Source organism: Rhinopithecus bieti, unplaced genomic scaffold (genome assembly GCF_001698545.2).
Source record: "Rhinopithecus bieti isolate Rb0 unplaced genomic scaffold, ASM169854v2 scaffold_4981, whole genome shotgun sequence".
In the NCBI taxonomy this organism is placed as follows: Eukaryota; Metazoa; Chordata; class Mammalia; order Primates; family Cercopithecidae; genus Rhinopithecus; species Rhinopithecus bieti.
Genome location: NW_016805130.1, coordinates 1,257,070 through 1,271,406, shown reverse-complemented (window position 1 = coordinate 1,271,406; position 14,337 = coordinate 1,257,070). Strand labels below are relative to the sequence as shown.

General features: G+C 50.6%; 1 protein-coding gene across 1 annotated transcript; it reads left to right on the top strand.

Moving 5' to 3' along the window:
* The first annotated feature begins 10,674 nt into the window (after positions 1-10,674).
* Positions 10,675-13,070, top strand: POU4F1 (POU class 4 homeobox 1). Its single transcript, XM_017871223.1, is given in 7 exon segments — positions 10,675-11,031; positions 11,706-11,987; positions 11,989-12,027; positions 12,029-12,073; positions 12,075-12,239; positions 12,242-12,325; positions 12,327-13,070. Coding segments are annotated over 7 exon segments (1,269 nt in total). The 5' UTR covers positions 10,675-10,908; the 3' UTR covers positions 12,858-13,070.
* The last annotated feature ends 1,267 nt before the right edge of the window (positions 13,071-14,337 follow it).

The following is a 14,337-nucleotide window of genomic DNA, read 5'->3' as shown; positions in this document are numbered from 1 at the left end:
CTTGATGTTGATGATTCTTTGTCTCATATATTGAATTAGCTTATAAAGACTGGGAAAAACTACTTTTTTTTTTTTTTTTTTTTTTTTTTTTTTTTTAGATGGAGTCTCGCTCTTGTCACCTAGGCTGGAGTGCAGTGGCACGATCTCTGCTCAGTGCAGCCTCCACCTCTCAGGTTCAGGCAATTCTCCTGCCTCAGCATCCTGAGTACCTGGGATTACAGGCACCTGCCACTACACCCAGCTAATTTTTGTACTTTTAGTAGAGAAAGGGTTTCGTCATGTTGGCCAGGCTGGTCTCGAACTCCTGATCTCAGGTGATTCGCCTTCCTTGGCCTCCCAAAGTGCTGGGATTACAAAAAAACTACCATGTCTTAATTGATTTTATAGTACGTTGACAAGCTATGGTCCATGGACCAAATCTGGCCTGTGGCTATTTCCCAGGCTGGAGTGCAGTGGTGCAGTTATGGCCCACTGCAGCCTCGGATGGACTGGGCTCAAGCCATCCTCCCCACTCATTCTCCCACAGATCTGAGACTACAGGGACACACCATGTCAGGCTGATGCTTTTAGTTTTTGCAGAGACAACGTCTCTCTATGTCGCCCAGCCTGGTCCTGAATTCCCAGGCCCAAGTGATCTTCCTGCCTCAGCCTCCAGAAGTACTGAGCCACCACACCTGGTCAATCATAAAATTGAATTTTATGCATTTTAATATTTTATAAAAATCTCCCTTGAAAGGCCTGTGAGCAAAAAATGGAATTTACAGTTTTCGATGGTTTTTAAATATCCATAGATTATTGCATAACACAGGAAAATTATATTAAAGTTCACATTTCATTGTTTCCAAATAAAGTTACTGGAACATGGTTATACTCATTTGTTTACATATTACCTACAACATCTAAAATATTTACTATATGGTCTTTTACAGAAAAATTTACTGACCCTTGTTATAATAGACTGATAATGAAACCATAAAAGTGACAATTCACATTTGTAATTTGAAGAATCATGCCCTCCACTTAACAGAAGTAATAGCCAAAAGCTGGCATGGTGGCTCATGCCTATAATCCAAGCACTTTGGGAGACCGAGGTGGGCGGATCACCTGAGGTCGGAAGTTCGAGACTAGCCTGACCAACATTGAGAAACCCCATCTCTACTAAAAATACAAAATTAGCCGAGCGTGGTGGCACATGACTATAATCCTGGTTACTCGGGAGGCTGAGGCAAGAGAATCGCTTGAACCCAGGAGGTGGAGGTTGCAGTGAGCCGAGATCATGCTATTGCACTCCAGCCTGGGCAACAAGAGGGAAACTGTCTCAAAAAAAAAAAAAAAAAAGGAAAAGAAAGAAAGAGCTCATTTAAAGCAGAATTTTGTTTTATGTTACATATTTTCCAATCATTTTTCTGATATATTAAAGCTAATGGATACATTCAGAGCTATTGGCACTTTAAATGTCTTCGATAATATGACTACACATTAGAAACTCACATGTAGCAATTAAAATTTTTCTGTCACAGGTTAAATTTAAGGGTGATATGATCTAAATCTACGTTCCTCCAAATTCATATGTTGTACACCCAAGATAATTGTACTGAGGTGGGGCTTTTGGTAGATGATTAGTTCATGAGGGCTTTGCTTTCACTGAATGGGATTAGTGCCCTTATTTAAAAAAAAAAAAAAGGCGTGGGTGCCAGGTGCGGTGACTCAACGCCTGTAATCCCAGCATTTGGGGAGGCCGAGGTGGGCAGATCACGAGGTCAGGAGATCGAGACCATCCTGGCTAACACAGTGAAACACCGTGTCTACTAAAAATACAAAAAATTAGCCAGGCATGGTGGCGCGCACCTGTAATCCCAGCTACTCGGGAGGCTGAGGCAGAAGAATTGCTCGAACCCGGGAGGCAGAGGTTGCGGTGAGCCAAGATGCCGCTGCACCCCAGCCTGGGTGACAAAAGAAAAAAAAAAAAAAGTCTGGAGTAGTTTCCCTGCTTCTTCCGCCAGTGAGAAGGACACAGCTAGAAGGTACCATCTTTGAAGCAGATAGTGAGACCTCACCAGAATCTGCTGGTGCCTTGATCTTGGACCTCCCAGAACAGTGAGAAATAAAATTATATTGTTTAAAAATTACTCAGTCCAAAACATTTCGTCATAGCAGCCTGGACGGACTAAGGCAAGGGGTAAGCCTCATTGTAGTTCTGTGATCAAGGATGTGTCTTTTTAGTCCAAATACACTGACACTGTGACGTGGATATCTGGAGTGTGTAACCTGATTTACTAATGACTAACCTAGGTGAGAGCATCTATGTTGGACTAAGGTATTTTCCCGCTGCTTATATTCAGAAACATCCCTCCATTCTCCCTAAAACGATATTCTATACATTAAATGTGTGCCATTTATTTAAAGGGTCTAATCTGTGTAGGATTTGATTTTAATCACACATTCTCATTTGCACTCTTTACCACTTTTCTAAAATGTGATGTCATGGTAAATATAGTGGTTTCGTAGATTTTAAATGTATCCATTATGTACACACACTCCAGGCAAAAACAAAAAACAAAAAGCCTTATACTAAGTATCTTGCTAAGCTAACCTCTATTTCATCTAATCCCTTCTTAAAACTTTGTGAACCAAGTACTGTCGTCCCCAGTTTACAGAAAAACAAATCGAGGAAGAGTGATCACACAGCTGGAATAGATACGAACCGTATCTTGGAGCTGGGTCTGTGGCTCTAGAGCTTCTCTTCTCCCTTGTGTAATAAAGAATTCACATTTATAGACCAAAGGATAAAGGGATTTGAAATTTTCCAAGCATTATTTTAAAAGTATTTTGGAAGTATTAGCATGTTTCTTTATTTTTTATTTTTACATTTGAGACAGGGTCCCGCTCTTAGGCTGGAGTGTAGTGGTGCGAACACAGCTCACTTCAGCCTTGACCTCTTGGGTTTAGCATGTTTCTTTTACAGTACCATTTAGTTCCTGAGTCTGACTACTAAACAAGCTCAATGATGGGAGTTGTGTATGTGCTACTTAAGAGATTCACATTGACTCTGACATTTAGATTAAGTTAACCTTGTCTTGGTTAATTTCACTAAGGCTATGATAAAGATGTACTCATGACAAGGAAGCAGACAGTTCATGTTTTTAGAAAACCATCTTTTGACTGCTTAAAATGCATTGGCTATGGGAATGTGACAGGATGCTAGTGGTTTTGTTTGTTTTTTGGTCATGACTTAGTATTCATCTTTTATTTTTAAAATCATTCCATCTGAAAATGACAAGTCTTTTTCCTGTTTTATGGAGTCAGCTGACACACAAAAAAGAACATGGTACAGTAAGATTTACAGTCCCTTAATTTCGAGTCTGCTTTGTTTCCCAATCATCTCTTGGCCATCTACATTGGTTTGAAAAAACTACCGAAAAAGACAACTTGGTCTTGAATCTGTGATGTTTCAGGAACTTCTTGTTTCTACTTGAATGGTTTTCAGTGATTCAAAGTGAAATACATACACTAGATTTTCCCCCCTTTTGTACCTTTGGATATTTGTAAAGAGAATCAAACTGAGATTAACTGTTTATGGGATGTGCTTTATTAGATTAGAAGGGTTTCCCAGAGCCTCATAAGGTCTTTCATTCCCGTTTGTGGGAGTCCTACAACACAGCTTTTGCCTATCACGATGTAACCCGATCCTTTTAATACTTGGCAGAGAGAAAACCTTTTAAGCAACGATCTCAGAGTGCACAGTGAACATTTATTGCCTAATTCTCGGAACCCCACTCAGCTAGGAAGCATCTGTGAAGATGCAGATTTCTTTACAGAACCCACCTGGAGGGCCAGTTAGGGCGATATTTAGTTTTATATGACTGAGATAGTCTAGAATGCCTTGAGTTACAGCTCCACTTCAGAAACAATGCAGATTCTTAGACCTGCTGTGTCTTTTTCTTTTCATTATCCTAGATTCTAAGTGTTGTGTCTTAATAAGGAGCAGACCCTCTCTAATAAATATTAGCTTATTGGTGTGTAGAAGTGTGGATCTTAAGTGACGTTTGTAATTTGGGGATGTAAAGATCCTTTTCCCAAGGGATTTGGCTTGGATATTTACTGAGACTTACTGGGAGGTGGGGGGGGATGCAATTCTAATGCATTTTGATTCTTACATCATTTGTGAGTAGAAAAATGCCCCTGTTGGGAATAGCGTGGAGCAGTGAGAAAGTCTGGCGTCTTCACAGAGGTGTTACTCATACTGGGTCTTGAAGGGTGAATAAGAGTTCTGCGCGGAAGAGGACATCTCCTGCGTGTCGGGTTGTGCTGGAGGGGGTGACTATTTAGCCTCTGTCTCAGAAGAGGTGCTGAAGAAACCATTCCTTAACATCAGGGCTCCTATTTGAAAAAAGGTTTCCCGGGTTGCTCCAGCCTGGGTTTACACGTTTGGCTTTGCTCCGCCGCCTCTCCGGAGTCCCCAGAGGCTCTTGGGCTTGCCCCAACCTCCTGAGTCGGCGGCCTGATGGCGAGACAGTGGCTCCCTGGGCGCTGGAAGGCTTAGGCGGTGGCGAGTTGGCCCATCATCTGTCCATTAAGATGAGACTTGACCTTTTGAGGGAAGGAAGGGGCGACCTCGCCTAACCCATCGGGTCATCTTTGTGTTCGGGGTGGGGAGATGGGGTCTGGCCCGCTAGCCTCGGCTCTAAGTCCTCTTCTCTCCCTGGGATTCCAGCGGACTCGGCCTTCTCGGATTCCCGCCGCCGGTGCCCGCTCTTCCCTTCCCCTCCAGCCCCCATCGGAACCCCACTCCCCAGTCTCGGGAAGCCAGAAGCGCCCTGGCCCTTCCAGCCCGATTTTCCCGCTTTCTCGAGGGCGCTCCCGGCTGGTCCCGCCCAAGCCCCACCCGAACGTTCCGCTCTGCGGTTTCCTTTCATTTTATTACTACTCGTGAAACCTGGCGATTAAGACGCGAAACCAACAAAGAGTTTTCTTTCCACCTTAACCTTGCACACAATCCTTTAACAAATTAATTAATCCTAATGAATTAACACTTCATTTATTTAAACGCGCTACAGTCCATGAATTAAATTTTCATGCAGTGATTAAAGGCTGTTAAAATATGCATGATTTCGTTAAAATTTTATAATAAATCAGGGCAATGTGTTACATGACAAGGCAACTATTTCCCAGTCCCTCGCAAGGGGCTTTGATTTGTGCGGGTGGCGGGAAGGAGGGGCGGCTGGCTGCGGCGCCGGCGAGCGTTGGAAGCCGGGCGACAGGACCCAGCTCCGCACTCTCGGGTTTGGACTCGTGTCCTTGCGGTTTTCTCCACGGCTTCCAGACGCTCTTGGGGATCTTGCTCCTGGAGGCAGAGCGGAGCTTGCGGAGAGCGACAGGCACCCGCTTCCAGGTCCTCGGAGCCGCGCTTGTGGGGGCTGGGGGTCCCCTGCTGCTCATTGACTACTGCAGAGCTCCCTCCACCCGGGGCGTCCGTGCGTTCTGGTGGCAGCAGCCAGCAGGCGGCTATCCGCGGAGCGGGAAGGCTACAGAACTTCCCGTGTCCTTGCGTGGGACCATGGACAGGCGTGTCTGTTGTGGAGTTTCGTTTGTTTGTTGTTGTTCTGACCCAGGACCTGGAAGCCCCTTCTCTGATCAGCGCCTTCTTGCAGCGCCTCTGATCAGGGCCCAGGCGGGGCGGGGACGCCTCTGCTCCCCCTGGGACCTAAATCACAGGGGTCCGTGGCCATGTTCAGCCATAAGACATTGTTCACTTGGGTTGCGAAACTCCTGGCAACTATTAGGCAGGGGAGGGCCAGTCCCTGTTGGGACAGAGACGTAGTAGTCATGTGTCACCCGTAGAGCTTTCACAAGGTAGGTGCGTTTCATGTCCACGGAGAGATTAGGATGGAGATACATACATAGGTCTATATCTATAGATATAACGTCAAGAGTAACGTCAAGAGTGACACATCATCTGGGTCGCTAGGTCATCAACGACATCTCAAGGTGGGCTGGTTAACGTCCAGGAAAATGTCCCCAAGGGAAGTTGCATTTAAACTACCAGACGAAAGAAAATAGTATGTTTCCCACCGATTTCCTTGAGAACCTCCTCTGCCGGTCTCAGCTGGAGCCCAGTCTGAATGCCCAGCTGGGAGCCTTAGAAGCAGAGATGACGACGGGCCCCAGTACCGCCAACCACCCCGGGCCTTAGGGTAGGAGAGAGGCCGCAGGAGCTCCTCAGTGCCAAGCAGAAAGGGAGGACGACGGTCTCCGGGAAATGTCCGAGCCTAAGCGACCTGGAGCTCGGCCCGGGGAACTCCAATCTCAGCGCTGGGCTGGGTCCCGGGACTGGACGGGAGGAGATGCGATGGCCCCGTGAGGCCGGCGAGGAGCCCAGTAGCCATCTCCCCGGAGGTACCGAACCAAGATGCGCGAGTAGCAATACGACACTGGGATCAAAGCAGCTCGGGCATGACTCTGGGAAGGCGGTCCAGAGGGGAAGCGAAAGTTCCACCGTCCTTTCTCCCTTCCTTCCTCCATTCCACCTTTGAGTGTCATAGCCGAGGGCGCCGGGACAGCCCAAGAGCAGCCCCTGTTTCGAGACCCGAAGCTCTTACCCATATCCTGCTCCCCCGCTGTCTGCCCTTTCACCCGTGCTTAAAACAACCTAAGTGGACTCTAAAGCCGGCAGACCCTGGGCCCAGGGGGCTTCCCCTGCATGCAGGGTGCTGGCTGCTTGGTGAAATGTGCCTCCTTTCAACCTAGACAACTGCCTACGCACAATGTGGCTTCCCGAGTCTGCGACGAACATAGCTCCGGCTTCGACCACCAGGACCCGAGGTGGCAGGGCCTGCAGGCGGGGCAAGAACTCTGGGTTCCAGCAGGAGCAAGGGGTCCGGCGCCCTCCCCTGTATACCCGCAACCTCCAGGCACTTATGTCGACATCCCTCAGGCCCTATCCTGAGTTCCTAAACCCCGACAGACAACTCAGATTCAACCCCCCGGAGGTGAGAAGGTGGGACGAGTGGTGGCTGCGGAGTCAAATACTAACTTTCTCCGCACCCCGTTGGAAGGAGGAAGTCAGTGCCCAGGTGGGCAGCAGCTGTAAGGCGCGCTCTCCAGAAGTGAAGGATGGGAAGGTGGCGGTTCAGGTCAAAGGTGAGGAGGGTTCACACCAGACAGTGTGGATCCTCGCACAAAACCTCTCCTGCCAGTCCTCACGCCAACCAGCGAAGGTCTGCTCCCTTAGCTCGGGAAAAGGGCGCTGCCAAAGGAAACGGGAAGTGAGGCCTGCCAAAGGAGGAGGAGAAAATTAATTAATGAGGGAAAGAAATGTGTCTCTGATCCAGATGATAGACTCCCTGTCCCTGGGGGCGGAAATTCCTTGGAAATCAATAGCTGTGCATTCATTATCCTTCTCTTGATAAAATGCAAAGCTATGAGATGAGGAGGAGGAGGGGATCTGTGTTGGTCATTAAATAAGAAGGAAAAAAAAAATTGCCCAGAAATCTATGCCAAGACTCAGACCCCATGTGGGTATCATTAGCACAGGCAGGGGCCAACGAGTTACAGCAGTTGCCAAACCAGGAAAACAAAACAGTGACATATGGGTGAGCTGAGCCCAAGCCCGCCACCCTTTCCTTTTATGCACCAGGAGGAAAGTAGGGAGAGGCTTGATATGGTCCAGGGAACTGCCTGCAGATGTGCCAGCATGCCCCATTCTTTAGCCTGGGGCTGAGAACCAACAAGGATGAGGTGTGGTAACTGTCCAAGGATCATCCGCCCCATATTTCTATACACGTCCCTCTCATCACACCTGTTATACCTGTGTCATAGATGCTTTTTATTCGTGGCTGCCCCACGCACATACACTGTCACCTCCTATAGGGCAGGTACTCATATTGTGTACCTTATTTTATCTCCAGTGTCTTATACTGGGCCAGACTACTGCTCAGCAAGCATTTGAGGAAGGAAGATAAGGTAGCGAGTTAATGAGGGAGGAGTGAAATAATTGGCTCCTGAAAAAGAACAGGCTGGAATCAAAATTTACAGCTCTGCCTGGGGAAAACACACCCCTACTTTTTAAGGAGAATGTAGACCACCCTCCCCCAGGGATCTTCCTGCAATCTCCAACTAGCCCTGGATTGTTGAACAGCCCCTAGGCCACCACCTCTCCCCCAGACTACCTGAAACTGGCCTCTCTCCTTCCTACACACATGTGTTGTTTGGTGGGGTACTTTTCCTGTGACAAACCCCGCACTAAGTGCCACAGTGAAGTTGGATGTGTCCTAGATGGGCTTCCTATCCATGGCGGGAGGGGGAGGGAGGATTGTACCCATCGCCCTCATATTTCTGGTCCCATCAAAACACCCAATATCCCGAGCAAAGATCTGTCCTCTCCCCAAGGTGGGGTATTCCTGTTGTCGAAAGAGAGGTAAACAGGGAAGGAAATCTTGGTGGGACTAACTCCTAACTTCAGGCTAAACTGGCATCTCTCCACCGGGTTTATTGGAAGCCTCCCAGGGTTGCAGGGTGAACCGAAGTGCCTTTTGGGTATTCAGGAGCTCACCGCGCTCTCAGAGGCCCCAACCGGCCACAAACCTGTACTGTTTGCCTTTCTGTCGCCCCTGTACCCTTCAGGGTCCCTAAAGACCAGCGCTTCCTTGAGAATGGAGGAGCAGGCTCCAGGCCCTCACCCTCTGTGGGGGCCTTTTCTTTCCCCTTAAGAGAGAGTGATGGGAACTGCCTCCAGGGGTGTCAGGAAGGATTAGGTTAAGCCCGGACTCCCGGTGTGATGACTGCCTTAGGACTCACTCTTTCCCTCTAGCGACGTCCAGCTCAGCGTCCACTCCCCCGTTGAGATAAAGTTGCATTTAGCGCTCCCAGGGGACTACATAATGGATGGAGCCAGCTCCTTCTCTCACCAGCAAGTGAACATCCTTCTCACTTCCTTCTGGAGCTAGAAGGAAGGGGTGGGGGGGAACATGAAAAGAAAGAAATAAAAAGCCATGGTGACGCCTGTGGGCTCTTCTTGGAATGTGAGTAGGTGAGTGGGTATGCTAAATACACATGCGTTTGTGCAGAGGAAAGATAAAATCCACGGGAACGCAAATTTAGGTTTATAGAAATGAGATCGGCTCTTTGGTGGAAATACAGACCTCCTTGGTGTGAGAGAGACCAAAAAGATTATGTATCTGATCTCGGCTTTCCATAAGCAGCCCCTTGCTGCTCTCCAGCTCTCTTGCTGCAGATGTGATAACATCTGGGCTGTTAGGTTATTATCACCGCGAGCAAGTGCTCGGTCTCTGGGGACTTTGGCACCTGAACTGTGGCTCCCCTGGGAGGCTTTTGATCTGCTGCCACATAAGGGCCATATAACAGGTTGGCTAATTGATTTATTCTTTTTGGGTCTTAATTTCACAATAATGTTTTAACAATTTAAAAACTGTACCAGAGCTTGTACCCGTTCTTTCAAATTGGCTTGATTTAATATTTTTGAATGAAGCTTTCCTATAAGTTAGCTTGATCTGTCTCCTATTGAAAATATATATGTGTGTGTATGTATATATGTGTGTGTGTATGTGTGTGTGTATATATATGCAAGCAGAGATAAGAGGCGAAAAGCCAAAACGATGGAAGGGAAAAGAAAGTTTTCTTTTCAACATCTTATTCCCTTTTCTCTGAAGCAGTTTTCCCGGAGTTCCCAGCATAAAGAGTGTGTGTGTGTGTGTGTTGACGCTGAGGGGAGGAAGGATCCCAACTACACCCTGTTAACTATTTTTTCCTTTTGATTACTAGAAGCCTTAGATCACCCGGAGCTCGTTTGAAACGTGGGTTTGTACACGGTTGAAGGAGACAAACAATAAGAGAAATGCACAATTTCATTTCAACAGCTTTTCCCGAGTAGAAAGCACACGCTCCTTGTGGCTCCTAAGTGGCTGTCACTGGCGGTGCCTGACACAGTTATATTCACAACAACAACAACAAAAGTATGCGGAGGAAATTAAATTATGTGGAAATCAATAGCGTCTGACTGCTTCAAACAAATGTCTGTCACCGCGATTATTCTCCAGCAACCTATTTATAAACCTTGAAAGAAACAAGTTCTTGCAGCAAAAGACAGCACCTTCTGCATTTCTGTGTTGTTATTTATACTGTATACAGAGGAATGCGCGGGCATAATTTAACATACAAATACCCAGCTGTATACATTATATAACAGCTTGTTAGGCATCCCAGAGAGGAGGAGTGCCTAAGTAATGTGCATTCAGGGCTTGCGATCAGGGTGAAGAAACAAACAAAAAAACACACAGAGGGGCGTGCGCTCATCTCGTCTTTTTTCTTCTAAAAGGTGTCCACCCTTAGACAATAGCTCGACCTTCCGATCTTTCCAGACCGCGGTGGGAAAGGTGAGGCGGGCAGTGCGCATGCCCGGGTAGCTACAGGTGCATCACCTGCGCTGTCCTTGCTGGTGGTCACTATAAGAGCGGCTCTCAGGCGCCGGTAGCGGCCCGACGAGCGCGCGCGCGCGCGCGCAGACGCACGGCGCCGCCGCGAAGGAGAGCGCGCGCCAGACAGACTGAGACAGCTGATGCCTGTCAGCGCTGTAGGGCCGCGAGCTCTCGCGAGAGCTCCCCGGGACAGCCGCGAGAAGTGGGGCTCAGGTGTAAGAGGAGTACATCCCGTCGGCGCGCGGGGCTAGAGCGCTCGGAGAAGCAGGACCGCGAGGCCGGCGCGCGGCGCTCTGCGCGGTCAGAGGGAGAGTCCAGCAGCAGCAGGAGCAGTAGCAGCAGCCCGCGGCGCGGCCGCCACCAGCCGCCGCGACCGCCGCGGCTGCAGCCTCGGAAGGGAGGCCGGGTGAGCCGGCGTACGCACTTTCCCGCGGACTTTCGGAGTGTTTGTGGATATACATGCCAAGCCGCCACGATGATGTCCATGAACAGCAAGCAGCCTCACTTTGCCATGCATCCCACCCTCCCTGAGCACAAGTACCCATCGCTGCACTCCAGCTCCGAGGCCATCCGGCGGGCCTGCCTGCCCACGCCGCCGGTAAGCGCCCCACGCCCGCGGCCCCGGCCCGCGCGCCTGCCCCTCCCCGTCTCCGAGACGCTGCATGTCGGGGGCTGGTGTGTGCAGGTCCCGGTGCGGGGAACTGCGGGCAGGGGGTGTAGAGCAATCCCGCTGCGAGGCACGTTTTGTCCGGCGGCGCTTAATGTCGTGTTCCTGTGTGCCTCTGCCTCCGCGTCGGGCGCCTGCGATCGGAGTGGGGAGCGCTAGGGCCAGGACTCTCGGCTTCCCTGCACTTTCTCTGTTAATTTCACGCCTCAGAAGGCGGTCTCTGTGCGTGCTCGCGTGTGTGACACGGGTCCCCAGCTACGAGTTACATTTCCATTTCTTCTTCTTCTTTTCCCCCTTCTTTTTCGTCTCCCACGCCCGTTCCCGGAATGTGTTCTTGTGTCCCCCTTTCTCCCTACTTCTGTTGCCCTCTCCACGGCTCCTATCCCTTCTCGTCTGCCCCTGCCTGGTCGCCAATGTGCCCCCTTCTCCGTCTTTCCCGCTCTCCGCTGCCCCCAACCCCGTTGTTACTTTGGTTGCTTTGTGTTTGCCCTTCGCATGCTGTGCTTTCCGGCTTGTGTGTGTGTTTCTTCTGTTGTTTTGTTTTGCTCTTTTGGTTTTGTGGTTTTTTTTTTGGTTTGGTTTGGTTTGGTTTGTGTCGCCTGCAGCTGCAGAGCAACCTCTTCGCCAGCCTGGACGAGACGCTGCTGGCGCGGGCCGAGGCGCTGGCGGCCGTGGACATCGCCGTGTCCCAGGGCAAGAGCCATCCTTTCAAGCCGGACGCCACGTACCACACGATGAACAGCGTGCCGTGCACGTCCACTTCCACCGTGCCGCTGGCGCACCACCACCACCACCACCACCACCACCAGGCGCTCGAGCCCGGCGATCTGCTGGACCACATCTCCTCGCCGTCTCTCGCGCTCATGGCCGGCGGCGGCGCGGGCGCAGGCGGGCGGCGGCGGCGGCGCCCACGACGGCCCGGGGGGCGGGTGGCGGCCCGGGTGGCGGCGGCGGCCCGGCGGCGGCGCCCCGGGGGCGGCGGCGGCGGCGGCGGCCCCGGGGTGGCGGCGGACCGGCCTGGCGGGCGGGCTCCTGGGCGGCTCCGCGCACCACACCCGCATATGCACAGCCTGGGCCAACTGTCGCACCCTGCGGCGGGCGGCCGCCATGAACATGCCGTCCCCCCCGGGCTGCCGCACCCCCGGGTCTGGTGGCGGCGGCGGCGCACCACGGCGCGGCGGCGGCCTGCGGCGGCGGCGGCGCCGGGCAGGTGGCGGCGGCGATCGGCGGCTGGCCGCCGTGTGGTGGGCGCGGCGGGCCTGGCGTCCATCTGCGACTCGGACACGGACCCGCGCGAGCTCGAGGCGTTCGCCGAGCGCTTCAAGCAGCGGCGCATCAAGCTGGGCGTGACGCAGGCCGACGTGGGCTCGGCGCTGGCCAACCTCAAGATCCCGGGCGTGGGCTCACTCAGCCAGAGCACCATCTGCAGGTTCGAGTCGCTCACGCTCTCGCACAACAACATGATCGCGCTCAAGCCCATCCTGCAGGCGTGGCTCGAGGAGGCCGAGGGCGCCCAGCGCGAGAAAATGAACAAGCCCGAGCTCTTCAACGGCGGCGAGAAGAAGCGCAAGCGGACTTCCATCGCCGCGCCTGAGAAGCGCTCCCTCGAGGCCTACTTCGCCGTGCAGCCCCGGCCCTCGTCCGAGAAGATCGCCGCCATCGCCGAGAAACTGGACCTCAAAAAGAATGTGGTGCGGGTGTGGTTTTGCAACCAGAGACAGAAGCAGAAGCGGATGAAATTCTCTGCCACTTACTGAGGGGGCTGGGAGGTGTCGGGCGGGACAGAGTGGGGAGCTGAGGAGGCATTTTTGGGGGACTTTGCTTGCCTCCCCTCGGATTTGGAGTGTCTGTTATCCTGCCTGCGTTTGGGGAGTCCCTCCTCGCTCTCTTTCCTCCACCCTCTCTCTGGTTTTCCTGCCTTTGCTGTCCCCCAGTCTTGAGGACTGGGGTGCTGGCTGTGGGGATTGAAGTATACGGTAGGGGAGAAGGGGGAGAGCATTAGGATGAGTGGGGAGTGGGGGGAAAGAAAGCGGAGACCCGAGCAGGGGTTTTAAGGAGCAGGATGGTTCTGGGATTTGGGTGGGGGGAGACGCGGGAAGGATAGGAAAATGGACTGTTTTTGACCAGAGACACTTAACTAAATCTCCTGGGGACCAAGGAACTATGTACAAAAACAAACCTACCAACCACCAAAAACTAGACAAATAAAGACAAACTAAAACAAAACAGAACAAAAGCAAAGGAAAATGCTTTAGAAATTTTAACTCCGGGGAGCCATAATCTGCAGCTTCATTTCCCCCCATGGAAGAGAAAAAAGAGCACCATTATTACCACCTCCCCAACCCTACACACACAAACTGAGTCAAAAAACGAAAACCAAACGAGCCGGAAGTTGAAGTTCTGAGTGTCAAAGCTAGTTGTTCTGTCTGCGTGTTTAATTTTTCCCTCTAAATCTCACCTCCATCCACCCCATCCATATCCTCTTTATTTCCTCAGAAGCCAATGGCTGCTCTCCAATCCCGGGAAGTGAGTGGGAGCACAGCTGAAAAGAAAGGGTCAGGGGGAGCCTGGCTGCTTGTTTAGGTGGAATCCAAGTTTTCCCGTGGCCCTGCCTGTACTCTAGTGGCCTGGTCCTGGTGGGGTGAGGGTCTTTGGAGAGCGGGGCATAGTCTTTGAGCTAACTAAAAAGCAGAATTCCGGGACTTCGAAATATCTTATTCTAGGAAAATGAAACAATTTTAACAAGTTTTATTTTCTCTCTTATGTCGAAGATATAGTTTGACAATTTCAAAATAAGCTTTTTTTCCCACTCATAGAACTTTAACTTACCCTTTCAGTTTTATTTTTTATAGAGGTTTACTGATTTTTTTTCCTGTTGATTCAAATAGACTGATGGGGTGAAAGTTATTAGGAGAGATACTCTCTCATCTTGCTCTTCTAAGTCCCCTTTCTTCCTCTCTTGGAAAACATGAAATTATAGAAACGTTGAGAAGTTCTTGCTTTCTGTTGGGGCAGGACTTGGCTGTGAGAAAATCACCTAAATCCCAGAAAAGAAGACAGATTTAAAGTGCCCCCACCCCCATTTGTTTCAAAGAGGTCTGCATGTTGGGGGAAAACAGAACAACTGTGTTTCCTTTTACTTGTTCTTATTATTCAAGAATCATTTATTCCTGGGGATAAATGTTGGGTAGCAAGAACTTTAATTTGCACTACCAGTCTCCCAAATAGAAAATCATG